The sequence below is a fragment of the Antechinus flavipes genome, chromosome 2 (assembly GCF_016432865.1).
Source record: "Antechinus flavipes isolate AdamAnt ecotype Samford, QLD, Australia chromosome 2, AdamAnt_v2, whole genome shotgun sequence".
Classification (NCBI taxonomy): domain Eukaryota; kingdom Metazoa; phylum Chordata; class Mammalia; order Dasyuromorphia; family Dasyuridae; genus Antechinus; species Antechinus flavipes.
The window spans coordinates 318,214,687-318,230,194 of NC_067399.1; the positions used below are offsets into that span (position 1 = coordinate 318,214,687).

The 15,508-nt window shown below is 35.0% G+C and overlaps 1 protein-coding gene across 2 annotated transcripts in view; it reads left to right on the forward strand.

Moving 5' to 3' along the window:
- The window catches only part of MLH3 (mutL homolog 3), a 45,253-nt gene that overhangs the window by 14,384 nt on the left and 15,361 nt on the right, over nucleotides 1-15,508 (forward strand). The window contains exons 2-5 of one of the 2 annotated variants that reach the window (XM_051977580.1): nucleotides 6,473-6,571; nucleotides 7,664-7,749; nucleotides 9,569-9,673; nucleotides 15,352-15,424. In XM_051977580.1, the coding sequence (XP_051833540.1) occupies nucleotides 6,473-6,571; nucleotides 7,664-7,749; nucleotides 9,569-9,673; nucleotides 15,352-15,424 (363 nt within the window). The remainder of the gene's footprint in view (nucleotides 1-6,472; nucleotides 6,572-7,663; nucleotides 7,750-9,568; nucleotides 9,674-15,351; nucleotides 15,425-15,508) is intronic. The other variant, XM_051977579.1, reaches the window with a different exon arrangement.

Consider the following 15,508-nt stretch of genomic DNA (forward strand, 5'->3'; position numbering starts at 1 on the left):
CTTCATGCTTTTTGTACTGCTGTGTTCATACCGTGTTTCCCCGATAATAAGACACTGTCTTATTATATTTTTTTGGGACAGAAAAACACCAGAGGGCTTATTTTTAGGGGAGGGCTTATTTTAATGAACATTGACAGCAATTTTAATAAACAGGTAAATGTGAACAAAAAAAAGTACCTTTATTCAGTAATGATCATGTCATCTTCCTCAACAACATTATTATAAGTGTCCATACCCTGAATTCCGTCCTGGATGTCTTGCGCCTCTATTTCCTTCAGAAGAAGTAGACCCAATCTGTCATGCCCAGCAATATAGCTCTCTTTAAATGAACATGTCTTGTCCAGGTAACCTGCTCGTAGTGTCTTGGCGACACAGCTGTCAGTAATTTTATCCCATGACTTCTTCACCCAAGTCACGACTTCTTGCAGACAGGACTTCACAAAGTTTCCACGCTGATTTCTTTCCATTCTATTTTCAATGTAGTCATTGACTTCCATGCACAAATGGTCCTTGAATGGCTTGTTTATTGCAATATCAAGGGTGTGGAGATAGGCAGTCATTCCTGCAGGAATCATTACTTGATCTATTCTTCTCTCTGCAAGGAAGTTCTTCATTTTTTTAGCTCGGTGAGTGCTGGCTGAATCCCAGATTATCAGACCTCTTTGGTTACCTTGCATAACAAGTGGCAGCATTAAATCAACCCACTTTCTTATAACGGCTTGTGTACACCAGGCTTTTTCGGTTTCAAGAACGTAAATGCCTGATACACGTTCAATCTTATCTTTCTTGCCCTTACTGATGATTAGAGGTGTGGCTTTCTTTCCATCCAAATGAATTGCCAAAACACAGGTTGACCCGTGCAGACAGAATAATAAAATTATGACCATCAGTCCTTCTTTTCACTCCATCATGCCCCTCAATAATGTTTTAACCCCATCATGATCCCTTAGTGCTCCTTCTATCCTCCATCATGCCCCCTGAGTAATTCTTTTATCCTCCATCATGCTCCCTCACATATCGGGTTTTTATATTGTCCTGCCTCAGCTCTCCTCCATGGCACTGCTCTCAATGGTGCCAGCAAGCAAATCGGTTTCAATTGATCAAAGATGGACAGAAGCAGCTACACCCAAAGAAAGAACACTGGGGAATGAATATAAACTGCTTGCATTTTTGTTTTTCTTCCCGGGTTATTTATACCTTCTGAATTCAGTTCTCCCTGTGCAACAAGAAAACTGTTCGGTTCTGCACACATATATTGTATCTAGGCTATACTGTAACCTATTCAACATGTAAAGGACTACTTGCCATCTTGGGGAGGGGGTGGAGGGAGGGAGGGGAAAAATCAGAACAGAAGTGAATGCAAGGGATAATGCTGTAAAAAATTACCCTGGCATGGGTTCTATCAATAAAAAGTTATTAAAAAAAAATCACTGGGGAAGAACAGGATGACGTGCTCACTGCTGCAGCTCTGATTAGATGCAGCTCTGAGCACGGTGTGCATTTCACTGGGGAAGGGGAATGCATACAGAGGGCACTGTAATGTAGTGTGTAGCGCAGGGGATCACCTTCACTACAGTAGCAATCTCAATAGGGCTTATTTTCGGGGGAGGGCTTATTTTAGAGGAATTTTACACAGTAAGGGGAGGGCTTATTTTCAGGATAGGTCTTATTATCGGGGAAACACAGTAGTTGATTCTGGGGGATGGGAGTTGGAAATTTTAAATGCTTCAAAGGTGATGTCATCTAGGGTCAAGTGTGGTCACTGCTCTTTTTCTCTTCAGTTTGGTCCTTACCCAGAAAGGATCCCTGGTCCCTTGGAATTGCAGTCGATGCTTCTCCTCAGGGGTCCTCCTTCCTTGAGACCAGAAACAGTATTTTTCTTCAGTATCTTTGATCTCATGCAACTGGATGGCATAAATAAGATACCTTGTGATCAAACGTGTTCCTCTTGGTCTTTGAACTGATCCAGAAGTGAGTATAGTGGAGTTATTAAGCAGCTTGTGGTCTTGTGTCCAGTGCTAGCACAGGATTTCCCAGTAATCTCTTTCTGACCAGTTGCCAGATCCCTAGATCTCTGGCTTGAGGGCTCCCAAAGCTGTTGTTCTTTCTATTACCTCACCTAATCCTACCACTGGTATTTCATCCATGGAGGCTCTAGGTCTTTGACCTTTACCCCCTGCTACGAAACTCTTTTTTGACTTCCTGTGTTGTCTTGGGCTGAAAGAATATTTTATTCTGACCTTTTGTTGATTCTGCTACCCTAGAATTCGTTTTGAGGCATTATTTTAAAAGGTTTTTTTTTTTTTTTTTTTTGAGATAACTGAGTGCTTTCTCTGCTCCACCATCTTGGCTTCAATCCCTAGAAGTTCAGTGGCATTATTTTTAATGAATTGTAGACCCTATTGTCACTTCTACTCAAGAACTAGAGACACCCTTTGGTGGATAATATTATCATTTATCTTTCCTTTAAAAAATAGCTTTTCTATTTTTAGAATACATGCAAAGATAGTTTTCAATATTTATCCTTTTTTATGAAAGATTTTTATTTTCAAAACACATGCATAGATAATTTTCAACATTCACTCTTGCAAAACCTTGTGTTCCAAATTTTTTCCCCTTACCCCCTCCCCTAGACAGCAGGCAATCCAATATATGTTAAATATATGCAATCCTTCCACATATATTTCTACAATTATCATGCTGCACAAGAAAAATCAGATCAAAAAGGAAGAAATGAGAAAGAATACAAAATGCAAGCAAACAACAAAAGTGAAAATACCATGTTGTGATCCCTACAGTCCTCTCTGGTTGCAGATGGCTCTCTCATCACAAGACTATTGAAACTGGCCTGAATCACCTCATTTCAACATTTACCTTGCAAAACTTTGTGTTTCAAATTTTTCTCCCTCCTTTCCCCCACCACTCCCCCAGACAGCAATTAATCCAATGTAGATATTAAATATGTAGAATTCTTCTATCCATATTTCCACATTTATCATGCTGCATAAGAAAAATCAGGTCAAAAAGGAAAAAAATGAGAAAGAAAACAAAAAGCAAGCAAACAACAAAAAATGCAAAAAAGCTATGTTGTGGTCTACATTCATTCCCCATAGTCCTCTCTCTGGGTGTAGATGGTTCTCTCCATCAAAAGTCTACTGGACCCATACTGAATCACTTCATTGTTAAAAAGAGCCAAATTCATCAGAATTGATCATCACATAATCTTGTTGCTATGTACAATGTTTTCTTAGTTCTCCTCATTTCACTTAGCATCAGTTCATGTAACTCTCTCCAGATCTTTCTGAAATCATTTTACTAATTGTTTCTTACAGAACAATAATATTCCATAACACTCATATACCATAACTTATTCAGTCATTCCTCCAACTGATGGGCAGTTTCCAATTCTTTGCCACTGCAAAAAAGGCTGCCACAAACATTTTTTATCCATATGGGTCCTTTTCCTTTTTTTTAATGATCTCTTTAGGATACAGGCCCACTAAAGACACTGCTGGATCAAAGCGTATGCACAGTTTCATAGCTCTTGGGACATAGTTCCCAAATTGCTCTCCAGGATGTCTAGATCAGTTCACAATCAACAATGCATTAGTGTCCCAGTTTTCCCCCATCCCCTTCAACATTTATCATTTTCTTTTCCCATCATCTTAGCCAACCTGAGAGGCTAAATTAAGACAATCTTTTTTAATATATCATCTATTTTTTTAAAAGATACCTGAATCATCAATACAAAATTAAGCTTAAATTGGTACCTTTCTCTCCTCTCTCAAGAAGAAATTGACTACTTTAAATTAAAAGTATAATAAAAATAGTTTATATAATGCTTCCAGGTTGACAAAGTACTTTACATACATCATCTTTTTTGATCTTTAGAACAACTCTGTGAGGTACTAATTTTTTTTTATAGATGAGAAGAATAGAGTAGTTAAGGAACTTTTCCAGGATAAAAATATTTTTACTAAGTGTCTGAAGCAGGTTTCAAATTCATGTCTTGAATTCTCTATCATGGAAACTTTCGTCATATCCTGTTCTTTTAGTGTATATAGGTAAATAAAACTTTATTTCTAGAAATTGAAGAAATTTGATATTTAAATTATTCAATATAGTATATATTTCTATAATAGTCTATCTTTTCAGAAACATTTTGTGATAACTATACATAACTTCCTTACACATTTGATTGCTATTATTCTGAAAGATTTTAAGGTGCCTCATAGATGATTCTATAAGACAATATAAGGTGAAGCTTAGGACTCTGAGTTCTCAATTTTCAATTAAGATTAAAAGTGACAGTATTTTGGCAGGACATTTGAGACCCAGATGTTAGGAAATGAATGGTAAAGCAGATTTCCAGCTGGCAGTGACACCAAGTTTGCAATGGAAAGATAAATATTAAAACAATATACATATTAAAGGTCTTCTACAAAATACAAATGAATTTTTAATTGTTTTTTAGGAGGAGTACTGCCATCAGGAGACTGTAAGATGCTTAATATTGGATAAGATTGTTAATTTCCAATATATCCCTGAGTATTTTGCTACAGACAATGAATCACTTTTAGAGGGAAAATCTTTTCTATTAATAATGTCCTGAGAATATAATCTTACACTTTGGGATCTATGACCTTTTGAGTACATAGAGTTACATGTTCTAATTTATGTAGCATGCTTATTGTGTGATCATACTCAAACCACTTCATAAATTATGTCAGTATATATTATTGAAATGCATTTGCTTCTGATATGATGCCAAAAAAAGAACTGAAACACAATACACCATGCAGCAGTTGTTAATAAAGAGGGAAGCTCTTGGCTCTTATAACCAGGGTAAACATCTGCTTCTGTGAAATTAATCTTGATGTTCAAAGCACCTCAACTTACATAACTTTCTAGACCAGTTAACCTTGTAATGAACTTTAGAAGGTCATGTCAATTCATGGATTTCTAATGAAAAATAAAGTTTCTTAAGCACTCAAACAGATTTTCAGGAAGAAATTATTCTGAACAATTTCAACTGACAGGGAACATTACCCTTTAGAAAAATGTGTGCTTTTTAACCACTGGAAAACTCTACTATAACAAGGATAAAAGAGAGAAAGTAAAATGGACTGAAAAGGTGAAACATTTACTATAGGAAAGTGAAATTAGAGCAGTAATATTAAGGAATAACACAAAGTCACCAAGTTTTGTCAGTTCTTACTTTAAAATGTCTTCCTTCTTACCACTTGTACCTCCTTAGTTAAAGTCAGTACATTTGAACCATTGCAATATTCTTCTAATTGGTTTCTCTACCTTTAGTTTTCTATTCATTCTTCATGCCATTACTAGATTAATCTTCCTCAGACGTTACATTAATCACTTCAGTCCTTTCCTGAAGAATTATCAACAGTTCTACATTATTGATAGGATAGATTTTGAACTCGAGCGCATGGTAATTTCTATATTCTCTGAACTCTTTTAGCATTTATTGTATCATCTAGTATCTTGCATTTTTAGTTAATTTTTTTTCTTTTTCTCTCTTTATGTATTATACATAAAATGCCTTCAAAGAGCTCAGACTCTAATGGGAAAGAGGGAGATGGTAGACAACAAACAATTATGTACATCAATTAGTCATTGTATAGAATTCAATGTATAGAATATTCAAATATATATTGTACCCCAATTACATTATAGGCCCCTTGAAGGCCAGAACTATATCTCAATTCTTATCACCCAAAGAACTGGTCACTTATGTCCTTTTTGACTCTGTGAATATTTACTAATTAATGAATAAGCTTTTATTAAGTGTCTACCATAGGCCAGGAAACACTATGATAAATTCTGGGGATACCAAGAAAGACAGAAAATAGGACTTGCCCTGAGAGAGGTAAGAATCTAATGTGGAGTTGGGGGAAGGGGAAAGGAGACAGGAAGTGATAACAGACAAATCATCATATACAGTTAATATACTTATTAGTCAATGAATATATAAACCTCAGTTTGAATTTAACCAAGGCATTTTTCCATAATAAATGCACTTAATAAAATGTACTTTATTCTTTGATGGTCACAAAAGATTCGAGTCTCTTTTATATGTTAATTGAATGGTTAAGAATCTCATCCCTAAATTTTAAAAAATGCTGTGACAATTAATCAGAAAGTACTGGATGAACTCGTGTTCTGTGCTCAGCTCTGTGTAATATCTTCCTTGTTCAGATGACCAAAGCGAAACATTAGATTTTATCCTCTAAAATGGATTAGGTTAAGCCATCAAACTTGTCTTCCTCATCAAGGCATCCTGGTTCTTAGGTTAAATTTTGTCTTATATCATTTATTCTGTGTGAAAGGATACTTTGTATTTCTGTTTTATAGAATTTAAATTATTATAATCTCCTGTATAAAATTTCTACAAAGGATTTTTTGTTTTGTTTTGTTTTTTGTGTGTGGTGGGGTTTTCCCCTCCAATATTTAGGATTTCAGTACAGGTGCTATCCATTTAGAAGTAAGCTTGTCCTGCCCTTCTTTCGTAGAACTAGAGAAGAAAGGACCATGATAAGACAGGAATACAGAGGTAGAGTCAGATTATGGGAATACAGTACCTTGTTACCTAACTCACAAAACAAAGCAAAAATGTGTTAATGTTGTTGAGCAAAGCCAGCTGTGACTGACTTGAACCAGAAATTCCCTAAGGTCCTATTTAAAAGCAGAACTAAGTGCTTCAGTTTATGCATTTTCAATCAGAAATTACTTTTTCAGACTCCAGGGCCAATTACATGGTCTGAGATACCTTATGATTTGGAAAATTATTCCTCTTTTGATGTCAGAAATTGGATATACAGCTCATCTTTAATTTAAGCTGAATTCTTATATTAGAATGAAGCTATACACTTTGTTTTTGTTTTTGATAGTATTTTATTTTTCCAAATACATTCAAAGATAGTTTTTTTTCATTCTTTTTTATTGTAACAAGTTTATTTTTTATATTTCATGAATTTGCTTCATGAATCATGTTGGGAGACAAAAATCAGAGCAAAAGGGAAAAACCATAGTAGAGAGAAAAAAAAAAAAAAACAGAAGTAGTAAACATAGCATGTGTTGATTTATATTCAGTCTCTTTAGTTCTTTTTGTGGATGCAGATGGCATTTTCTGCCTAAAGTCTATTGGGATTGCTTTGGACAAAGACAGTTTTCCATATTCACCTTTGAAAAACCTTGCGTTCCAAAATTTTCTCCCTTTCTCCTCATTTCCCCCAGACAGGAAGTAATATAATATGGTAAACGTATAATTCTTCTAAATATATTTTTTAAAAGCAAACAAATATTTTGTTTTTATTTTGTTTTAATTTTCATTTCCTATTTTTTTCTCTCTCCATTTTCAAAATGTTTTACATAAAGGGAATGAAACTAATATTTTGATCCCTGTTTTTTCATTTTTCATTTTGTGTTTAGTCTAGAGTAATTACTATAAAGTCAGAAGATACTTCCACCAACCCTTTTAAATATGATCATAGCGAGATCACTTAGGGATACTATTTACACTGAAAATTTGTGGAATATTATAAATATATGTCTGACTTTTAGTTTCTGAGATTAAACCACCAAAAATAGATTGTAATTTGCCTTGCCCCCCAAAACTAACTTTGCTTTTTTTCTTTTATTTAAGATACTATGGATGAAGCTATTGGTACTGATTGTCTCCAAACTTTGTTTTCAGAGTGGGAAAATCCAGTGTTTGCTCGATATCCAGAGGTGAGTCTACAAACTTATTCTTTTGCTGATTTTAGAGTTTGAACTTTATTTAGGCTTGGAGTCAAGATATGAATGACTGAACTAATTTTCAGATGAATCAGTAATGGAAATTGGCAATATTCCTGATATATTTGGAAAATGAAATATCATCTGTGGAGGGAGAAGGCATTAAAATTAATAACATGTTGGCAATGTTGACAGTATGGGCAAATCTCTTTTGTAACTGAAAATGTCCATACTCTGAAGTGTCACTAGAACTCAGTATAATCATAGAATGAGAGACATGGGATTGAAAGAGAATTCAGAGGCATCTCATCCAAAACTCCAGTTTTATTGATGAAGAAAGAGGTCCACAGAGGCTAAGTAAGTTACTAAGGTGGCTCATTTCAGAAGTGAGACTTGACTTGACTCTAGATTGGTGCATTTTTCCATTATAGGATAATAGTATTGAAATTGATATCATTAACTAAATAGATACATCTTCTAATGATGGAACAGCTTATCATTCTTATTGGACACCACATTTTCTCTGAAATGTGTGTATTAGTAATGTACTTTGTGAGCTACCAAAGTGATCTTCCTAAAAGGGGAATCTAGCCGTGTCATTCTCCACACATCCTTCCATTTCACCAATACTTTTCAGGGGGTCCTTAGTATTCCAGGATCAAATAAAAAACCTTCTATTTAGCTTTTAAAACCCTTCACAACCAACACCCTTCTTGTCTTTCCAGTCATTTTACACTTTATTTCATTAGGTATTCCATGATCCATTGCCAATGGCATTCTTGTTATTCCTTGTATATGACCCTCCAACTCTTTACACCATGATTTTGTATTGGCTGTTCCTCATTCACTCCTCACCTCTGCCTTCTAGCTTTTCTGGCTTCCTCAAGACTTACTTTAAGTCTTATCTTCTATAAGAGGCCTTCCCCACCTCCCCCCACCAACTCTAATAAACTGCTGCTTTTTTTTTCCAATAGTATTTTATTTTTCCAAATACATGCAAAGATTGTTTTCAGCATTCACTTTAGCAAAACCTTATGTTCCAGATTTTTCTTCTTTTCTTCTTCCTAAGACAGCAAACAATCCGATACAGGTTAAATATGTGCAGTTCTGCTAAATATATTCCTATATTTGTCATGCTGCACAAGAAAAATCAGATCAAAAGGGAAAGAACCATTAGAAAGAAAAAACAAACAACAACAAAAAGTGAACATACTTTGATCCACATCCAGTCTCCTTAGCTCTCTCTCTGATTGTAGATGGCACTTTCTATCACAAGTCTACTGGAATTGCCCACAAGAGACCTTTCACAGGCTACGTTTCATACACACTGTTCCCCTCTGCCCTCCATTGATAGTACCTTTCCTCTAGGATTAGCTCCCATTGCATATATTTAGGTAGGTCTTTGCATGTTCATTAGAATATGAACTTCTCATGGGCAGGAACTGTTATGGCATTTCATTGTATTCTCAGCATTTAGCAAAATGCCTGGCACATAATAAGCACTTAACAAATTCTCATTGGTGGTGGTGGTAGTAGTGGTGGTGATGATGATAAGAAGTAGTGGCCCAGTGATTGATTATTGGCTGTTCAGTAGTTCTTGGCTAAAATTGTTGGTATTGTTTTCATCAGAAAATTTTAAAAGGATTTTACTTAAGACAAGAAGTTTGATTTTTTTAAAATTATAATTCATAGGTTCTTTTACATTTCTGCTAATTCTCCATATTCATTCTTATTACCTATAGGTGCCATTGAATTAAAAGCTTTTAAAAGAATGTTGAGATTTCAGGAGTGTTGTTTGTGGTTTTCTTTATAGGTTGCTCTTGATGTGAGTAATGAACAAGCTGAGAGTCTGACAGTAAAAATCCACAACATCTTGTATCCCTATCGTTTTACCAAAGAGATGGTTCATTCAATGCAGGTAAAAGAAAAATTAAAGCTTAATAAAAAGTACATACAGAGCTCAAATGAGCTACTGAATTTAAAGCAAATTACATTTATTAAAGATACAAAGTACTTAGGTTTGTTAAGCTGTCATTTTCTTCCTGTAATTTTTACCTCAGAAGGGAAGAAAGCAATAAAATCAAGGGAAAATTGTTTATGCTGCATAGAAAGTAATTTGTTTAGGAATGTAGAAGATCCCAGAGGAATGACTTGTCAATTCCTACCCACATTTTATCTTTTTTTTTTTAATGCATTTTACTGATATCTAATAACTGCATACCACTCACATTTCTTACTGTATTTCTCCCTCAAACTTCTTCCACAAAGCCATCCCTTTTAATAATTAATTAAAAAAAAAAAAAAAGAGGAAGAAAAAATTGTATGAAAACTGCTGGCTGTTTGACCCATGTTTCCAAGGGCTAAGAGATTTTTGCACAGGTTCCATGCACTTGGTTATTGTGAGATGTTTAGAAATACACAGACTTCCTTGTTGACAGTTCCCTTAGCAGTATAGAATTGTCTAGAGGCAATTAAGTGGTGAAGTAAAGTGCTGAGCCTGGAGTCAGGGAGACCTGAGTTCAAATTCAGCCTCAGATATTTACTAGGTGTGTGACCCTGGTCAAATTACTTAACTTCTGCTTGCCTCAGTTTACTCAACTGTAAAATGGAGGTCATAATGGGACCTTTAAATTAGAAACTCATAGGGGTCATCTGATTTTAGAAGTGAACATATACATGACAAATAAGAACATTATTATGACATTTTAAAAATAAAAGTATTGGGACGCAATTTCAAGGTCAGAATGGAAGAGACTACTTAGTGCTATACGAATTACCTAAACTATTAGATATTAAAAAAGTGTTAGATACACCAATAGGAGAAAGTAGTACATGGGAGTAACTGATTGAGTAGTTGGTGGGGAGAGTAAAGACTTTTCATGAGGAAAAGAGGCCTGATGATAAAGATATTAAGGTAGTAATCAAATCAGAAAAGACTCCTTACCTTCAATCAGGGCCAGAGCTAGGTCCTTTGTGACAAAAAAGGTCACCTTTTCTTCACACCTATAGATTGGGCTAAATCTGAATTCCCAAAATTGGTCAGGAAAATACCTCCTGGATGAGAGACTGAATTTAGATATCTTCTTGTAGAGGACTGTCTTAAGCTGGAAAACTAAAATCAATCCCATGATCAATTCAGTGCAGAACAGGCAGGCCTCTGAATTAGAGAAAAGGGAAATGTTGATGGACTAGTAGAGGGCCAGACACCAGACATTATGTGACAAGAATATGTACAAAGCCTAGAGAGTCAGTTTGATGATTGTAAGACTCCACCAGAAGCATATGCCACAGCTAGATTTTGTACAGTTCGATACAAAGGAGAAAAAACAACAAACTGAGTTTGTGGTTTGAATAGACATTAGTCTGTTGAGACTGATATGCAACAAAGGCATGAGGATGAGGTATGATCATCCCGCAGTAGGTGAGGAAGGCATAGCATAGACCATGGAGATACAGGAGGCAAAATGGTTCCCAACCATTTTGGGGACACAATGGAATTGACCACATCTCTTCCAGGTGGTGAGCATAGTACTTAAGTCACACAAGTGTTTGGCTGTAAAGAGGCCGACCCTCAAACAACTCTAAAACATTCCTTTCATGTATAGACCAAGAAAATTAGGCAAAGTAGCCACTTTCTACATGCATTTTTCTCCCTTGAAAACCACAGAACTCTGGCAAGATATAGAACTGTGGACAAAACTGTGCTACCTAGAGACCAGAACACTAAGGAATAAAGATCATGAAAGCAAGATATATAAAACCCCATTAGGAGACAACCAGAGGGACACATCTGTTTTCTGTTACAATTGCAAAGAGAATGGTCATATATAATTTGGATGGTTTGTGAAGAAAATGCAGTTTTGGTGTTGTAAAAACTAAAGTTTGTATGTAGCATCAGCATTAGTAGGAAGAATATAGGGCCAAGGAAAAAAGGTTCCCCCCCAAAATAAGCCTTACATTATGATTATTTATGGGTGAACTCTACCTAGACCTTACTTAGAAGTGATGGTGAAGAATGAAGATGTAATATACAAAGCTGTCAGTATTCTATCCCAAATTATACTAAGGAGCAGTTATCATCAAAACAATCTGGAACTTTTTATGAAATAGAGACATTAATTAGTAAAATAGACTAGATACATAATATACAGAAGCAAACAGGCCCAGTGGTATAGATTTTGATAAACCCAACGATCCTAGTTAGATAGGAACTCAATATTTGCCAATTACATCATTGTGACATCATTACTTAGAAAATAAGGAATAAATTATCTGTCAGATTTATGGATAAGGGAAGAGTTCATGACCTAACAAGAGATAAAGAGGAACACAGAAAGTAAATTATAAGATTTTGATTAAGTAAAATTAAAAGGGTTTTGCACAAATAAGAAACGTGCAACTGAAATTAGAGAAGCAAGTAAATAGAGGATAAAAATCTTTGCAGCAAGTTTCTCTGATAAAAGCCTTGCTTCTAAGATATTTGGGAAATTAATTGAAATGTATAAGAATAAGAGCCATTCCCAAATTGACAAATGGTCAAATAATATGAAAAGATAGTTTTCAGAGGAAGAAATCCAAGCTTTCAAAAGCCCATGAAACAAAGTATCAAAATTACTAATAACTAGAGAAATACAATCTAAAAGAACTCTTAGGAACCATCTATGATAAAGGAAACAGTTATCTTTTGGAGATCTGTGGACAGACAAATGTGAACACATTTTTAGAGTTTATAAGTTTACTTGTAAGAGATTTGCAAAGTTTACTGTTTCACATATGTAACTAGTACTTGCCCATGTAAATACGAACATCCAGCATACAAATAGATACTAGCTTGGAGGGCTAAAGAGCAGTTCTATACTAAGAGGGCATATTCACCAGAAATAATTTGCATTTGTCTGCAGATGCTAAGCAACAGCAATATTTGAAGTGGGCTTTCATAAAGAAATCAAGTCAACAATTATGTGTTAAACTTATAGCACATGTAGCATGTGCTAAGGGCCAAGTACCATCCTAAGCTCTGGGTATACAAAGACAGGCAGTAATAGCCCCTGCCCTCAAGTAACTCACGGTCTAACTGGCTTATATTCTCCCCAATGTCAGATTAGATGTTTCTTGCCATAGATGAATAGCGACACACTATAAATTCAGTATCCATGGGACAGCTAGGTGGCGCAGTGGATAAAGCATCAGCCCTGAAGTCAGGAGGACCTGAGTTCAAATCGGATCTCAGACACTTAACCTGTCCTGGCTGTGTGATCTTGGGCAAGTTACTTAATCCCAATTGCTTCAGCAAAATAAATAAATAAATAAATAAAAATAAAAATAAATATCTACTGCCAGGGATGCTTTAAGTGGAAGGAGATAACTTTTCTTCAAGGCCATATGATGCTAAAGCTATAGTGAAATCTAATAGGAAGGGATGAAGGCTATGTGTGACACCCAAAGAAGTAGACTTAAAACCAATGGCAATAAATTTGGGAGACTGGGTTTTCCACTAGGCTGTGTGCTAGCAGCATATGTGAGCTGAACTGCCTCAACTGCCCATGGAGAAAAGGATGAGAGAAATGGTCCAAAATCTAGAAGAAAACAGCAAGGTCAGAGGACTTCCAGACTTAAGACAAGGGCAAATGTTGGAGTTTTGTAGCGGGGCACTATTACTGACCCCACACATGGCAGTCATGCTGCCCAGAGCACACTGCACAGCAGCTGGGAAAGTTATACATGATGATTTTGCACACACAAGTGAAGCTAAGACCCCAGAGTTAAAAGCGAATGGATTTTATTGGCCCAAGATGACTACAGACAAGATTAAGAAATGTGAGACTCTCTAGTATAATAACTGCTGGGGAAACTAGACAGTAGTAGTCTGGAAGAAATTAGGCTTACCCTCATATCTTATATCATATTCTATATAATAGATTCAAAGTGGTTATGTGACCTGAATCTTAAACATCACATAGTTAAAAGAAAAATAGATCATACACCTTTCATAGCTATGGATTAAGGAATGAAATCTTTTTTTTAAATAACTAAAATTCTATCAGTATCTTTTGTTTTTACATTACCTAAATTTATCCCTGTGTTCTTTACTTTATTATTTCTCTTACTATTTGAGGCAGCTTGGTGGCATAGTATATAGGGTGCTGGGGCTAGAGTCAGGAAGTCCTAAGTTCAAATCCTACTTCAGTCTCTTACCAAATGCTTAACTGAGAAATTTGATATAAAGGTTTTTTCCCCATTCAACCATTTTTCATCATATCCTAGAAGCATTAATTTTGTTTATACAGAAGCTTTTCATTTTTATGTAATCCATTTAATCTTTATAAACATTTCATTTGAGCCACACAATAAACTTGTGAGATAGTTATTATAGATATTATTATTCCCATTTCACTGATGAGGAAACTAAGTGATTAAATGGGTTTAAAAGGCTGTGTGATTTGCCCATAGCAAGGGGCAGGGACAGAATTTAAATTATAAGTCCTTGTGACCTTGTCCAGCACTCTATTCACTATGAATCACTTCCTCTCAGCTGTAATCATCACTTTTTACCTTGTATTTTCTATATCTTCCTTCTTATTTTCTTTAATTACATATATATATTACTTCCTATATTTCCAATATTTTTATCTTTCCCAATAACTGCCTCAACATATAAGGCCCAATTCTGTATCTTACCAAGTTCCAATTTTACCTGTCAATTTGGATTTTAAAACTTTTTAAAGACTTAATATCATGATTAAATTCTGTATGTTTTTAAAGAACTTTTTCTCTTCTAATTTCTAAATTTGTATGTAATTATTTCAAGGAAATTTTTTGAGCACTAGTTCAAGGTACTTACAGTGTGCCATAAATGTTAAAAAAATTGACTAAGATACAACCCTTAGCCTCTAGGTGTTTACAATTTATCCAGTAAAAAGAATAGGGCAAAAAAAAATTAGAAAGAAAGAATTCATAGGGCAAATTTAAAAATATATATAGTACAAGGAAAAATATATGGTATATGCCATAAAAAAAGAATTCAGAAAATTTGGGGGTTTAGAAGGAGAAGAAATCCTTTTCAGTCAAGGAAGGAAGTTTTCATAAAAGAAAAACACTTGGATCTCTAGATCTTGAAAGGTTGATAGGACTCACCAAATAAAACTATAAAAAGCAGTTCTATACTAATGTCTAAAAGAAGAGCAGAGCATGAGTTTTCATGAAGGGGTGAAAGTATACAGGAGCTAGTACAGTTTGGTTAGTGCATTGTTGTGAAGTAGTGGAATGGTAAGAGATGAGGATAGGAAAAGAGGATGAAGCCTTAATTAGCATCACTGAGTATCTATGAAATATATAATAGTCTTCTAAATATAATCTTTCCCACCCCTTATTGGGCTGGTGTACAACCTCAGGATTATTTTTCTTTCTGTATGTATACTTTTTTTTTATTTTGAAATTAATCTCATTTTAGAGAAGTAGTCTAGATTCCAACAAGTACCATAACACTAACTTGATTTTTTTTAAATAGAGATATAGATATTAAATCTGTTGTTATGGTTTCTAACACCTTCATAAATCTATATTCATTGTTGTACTGTTCATTTGAATATTTGGCAGGTTCTCCAGCAAGTGGATAATAAGTTTATTGCGTGTTTAATGAGTACAAAGCAGGAGGAGAATGGCAAGGCAGGTAAGAATAGAGTCTGTCCTTGATAATTACTCCACTGACCTTCAATTAAGAGATGCATGGGTTCATTTTAAGGAAATTTTAGAT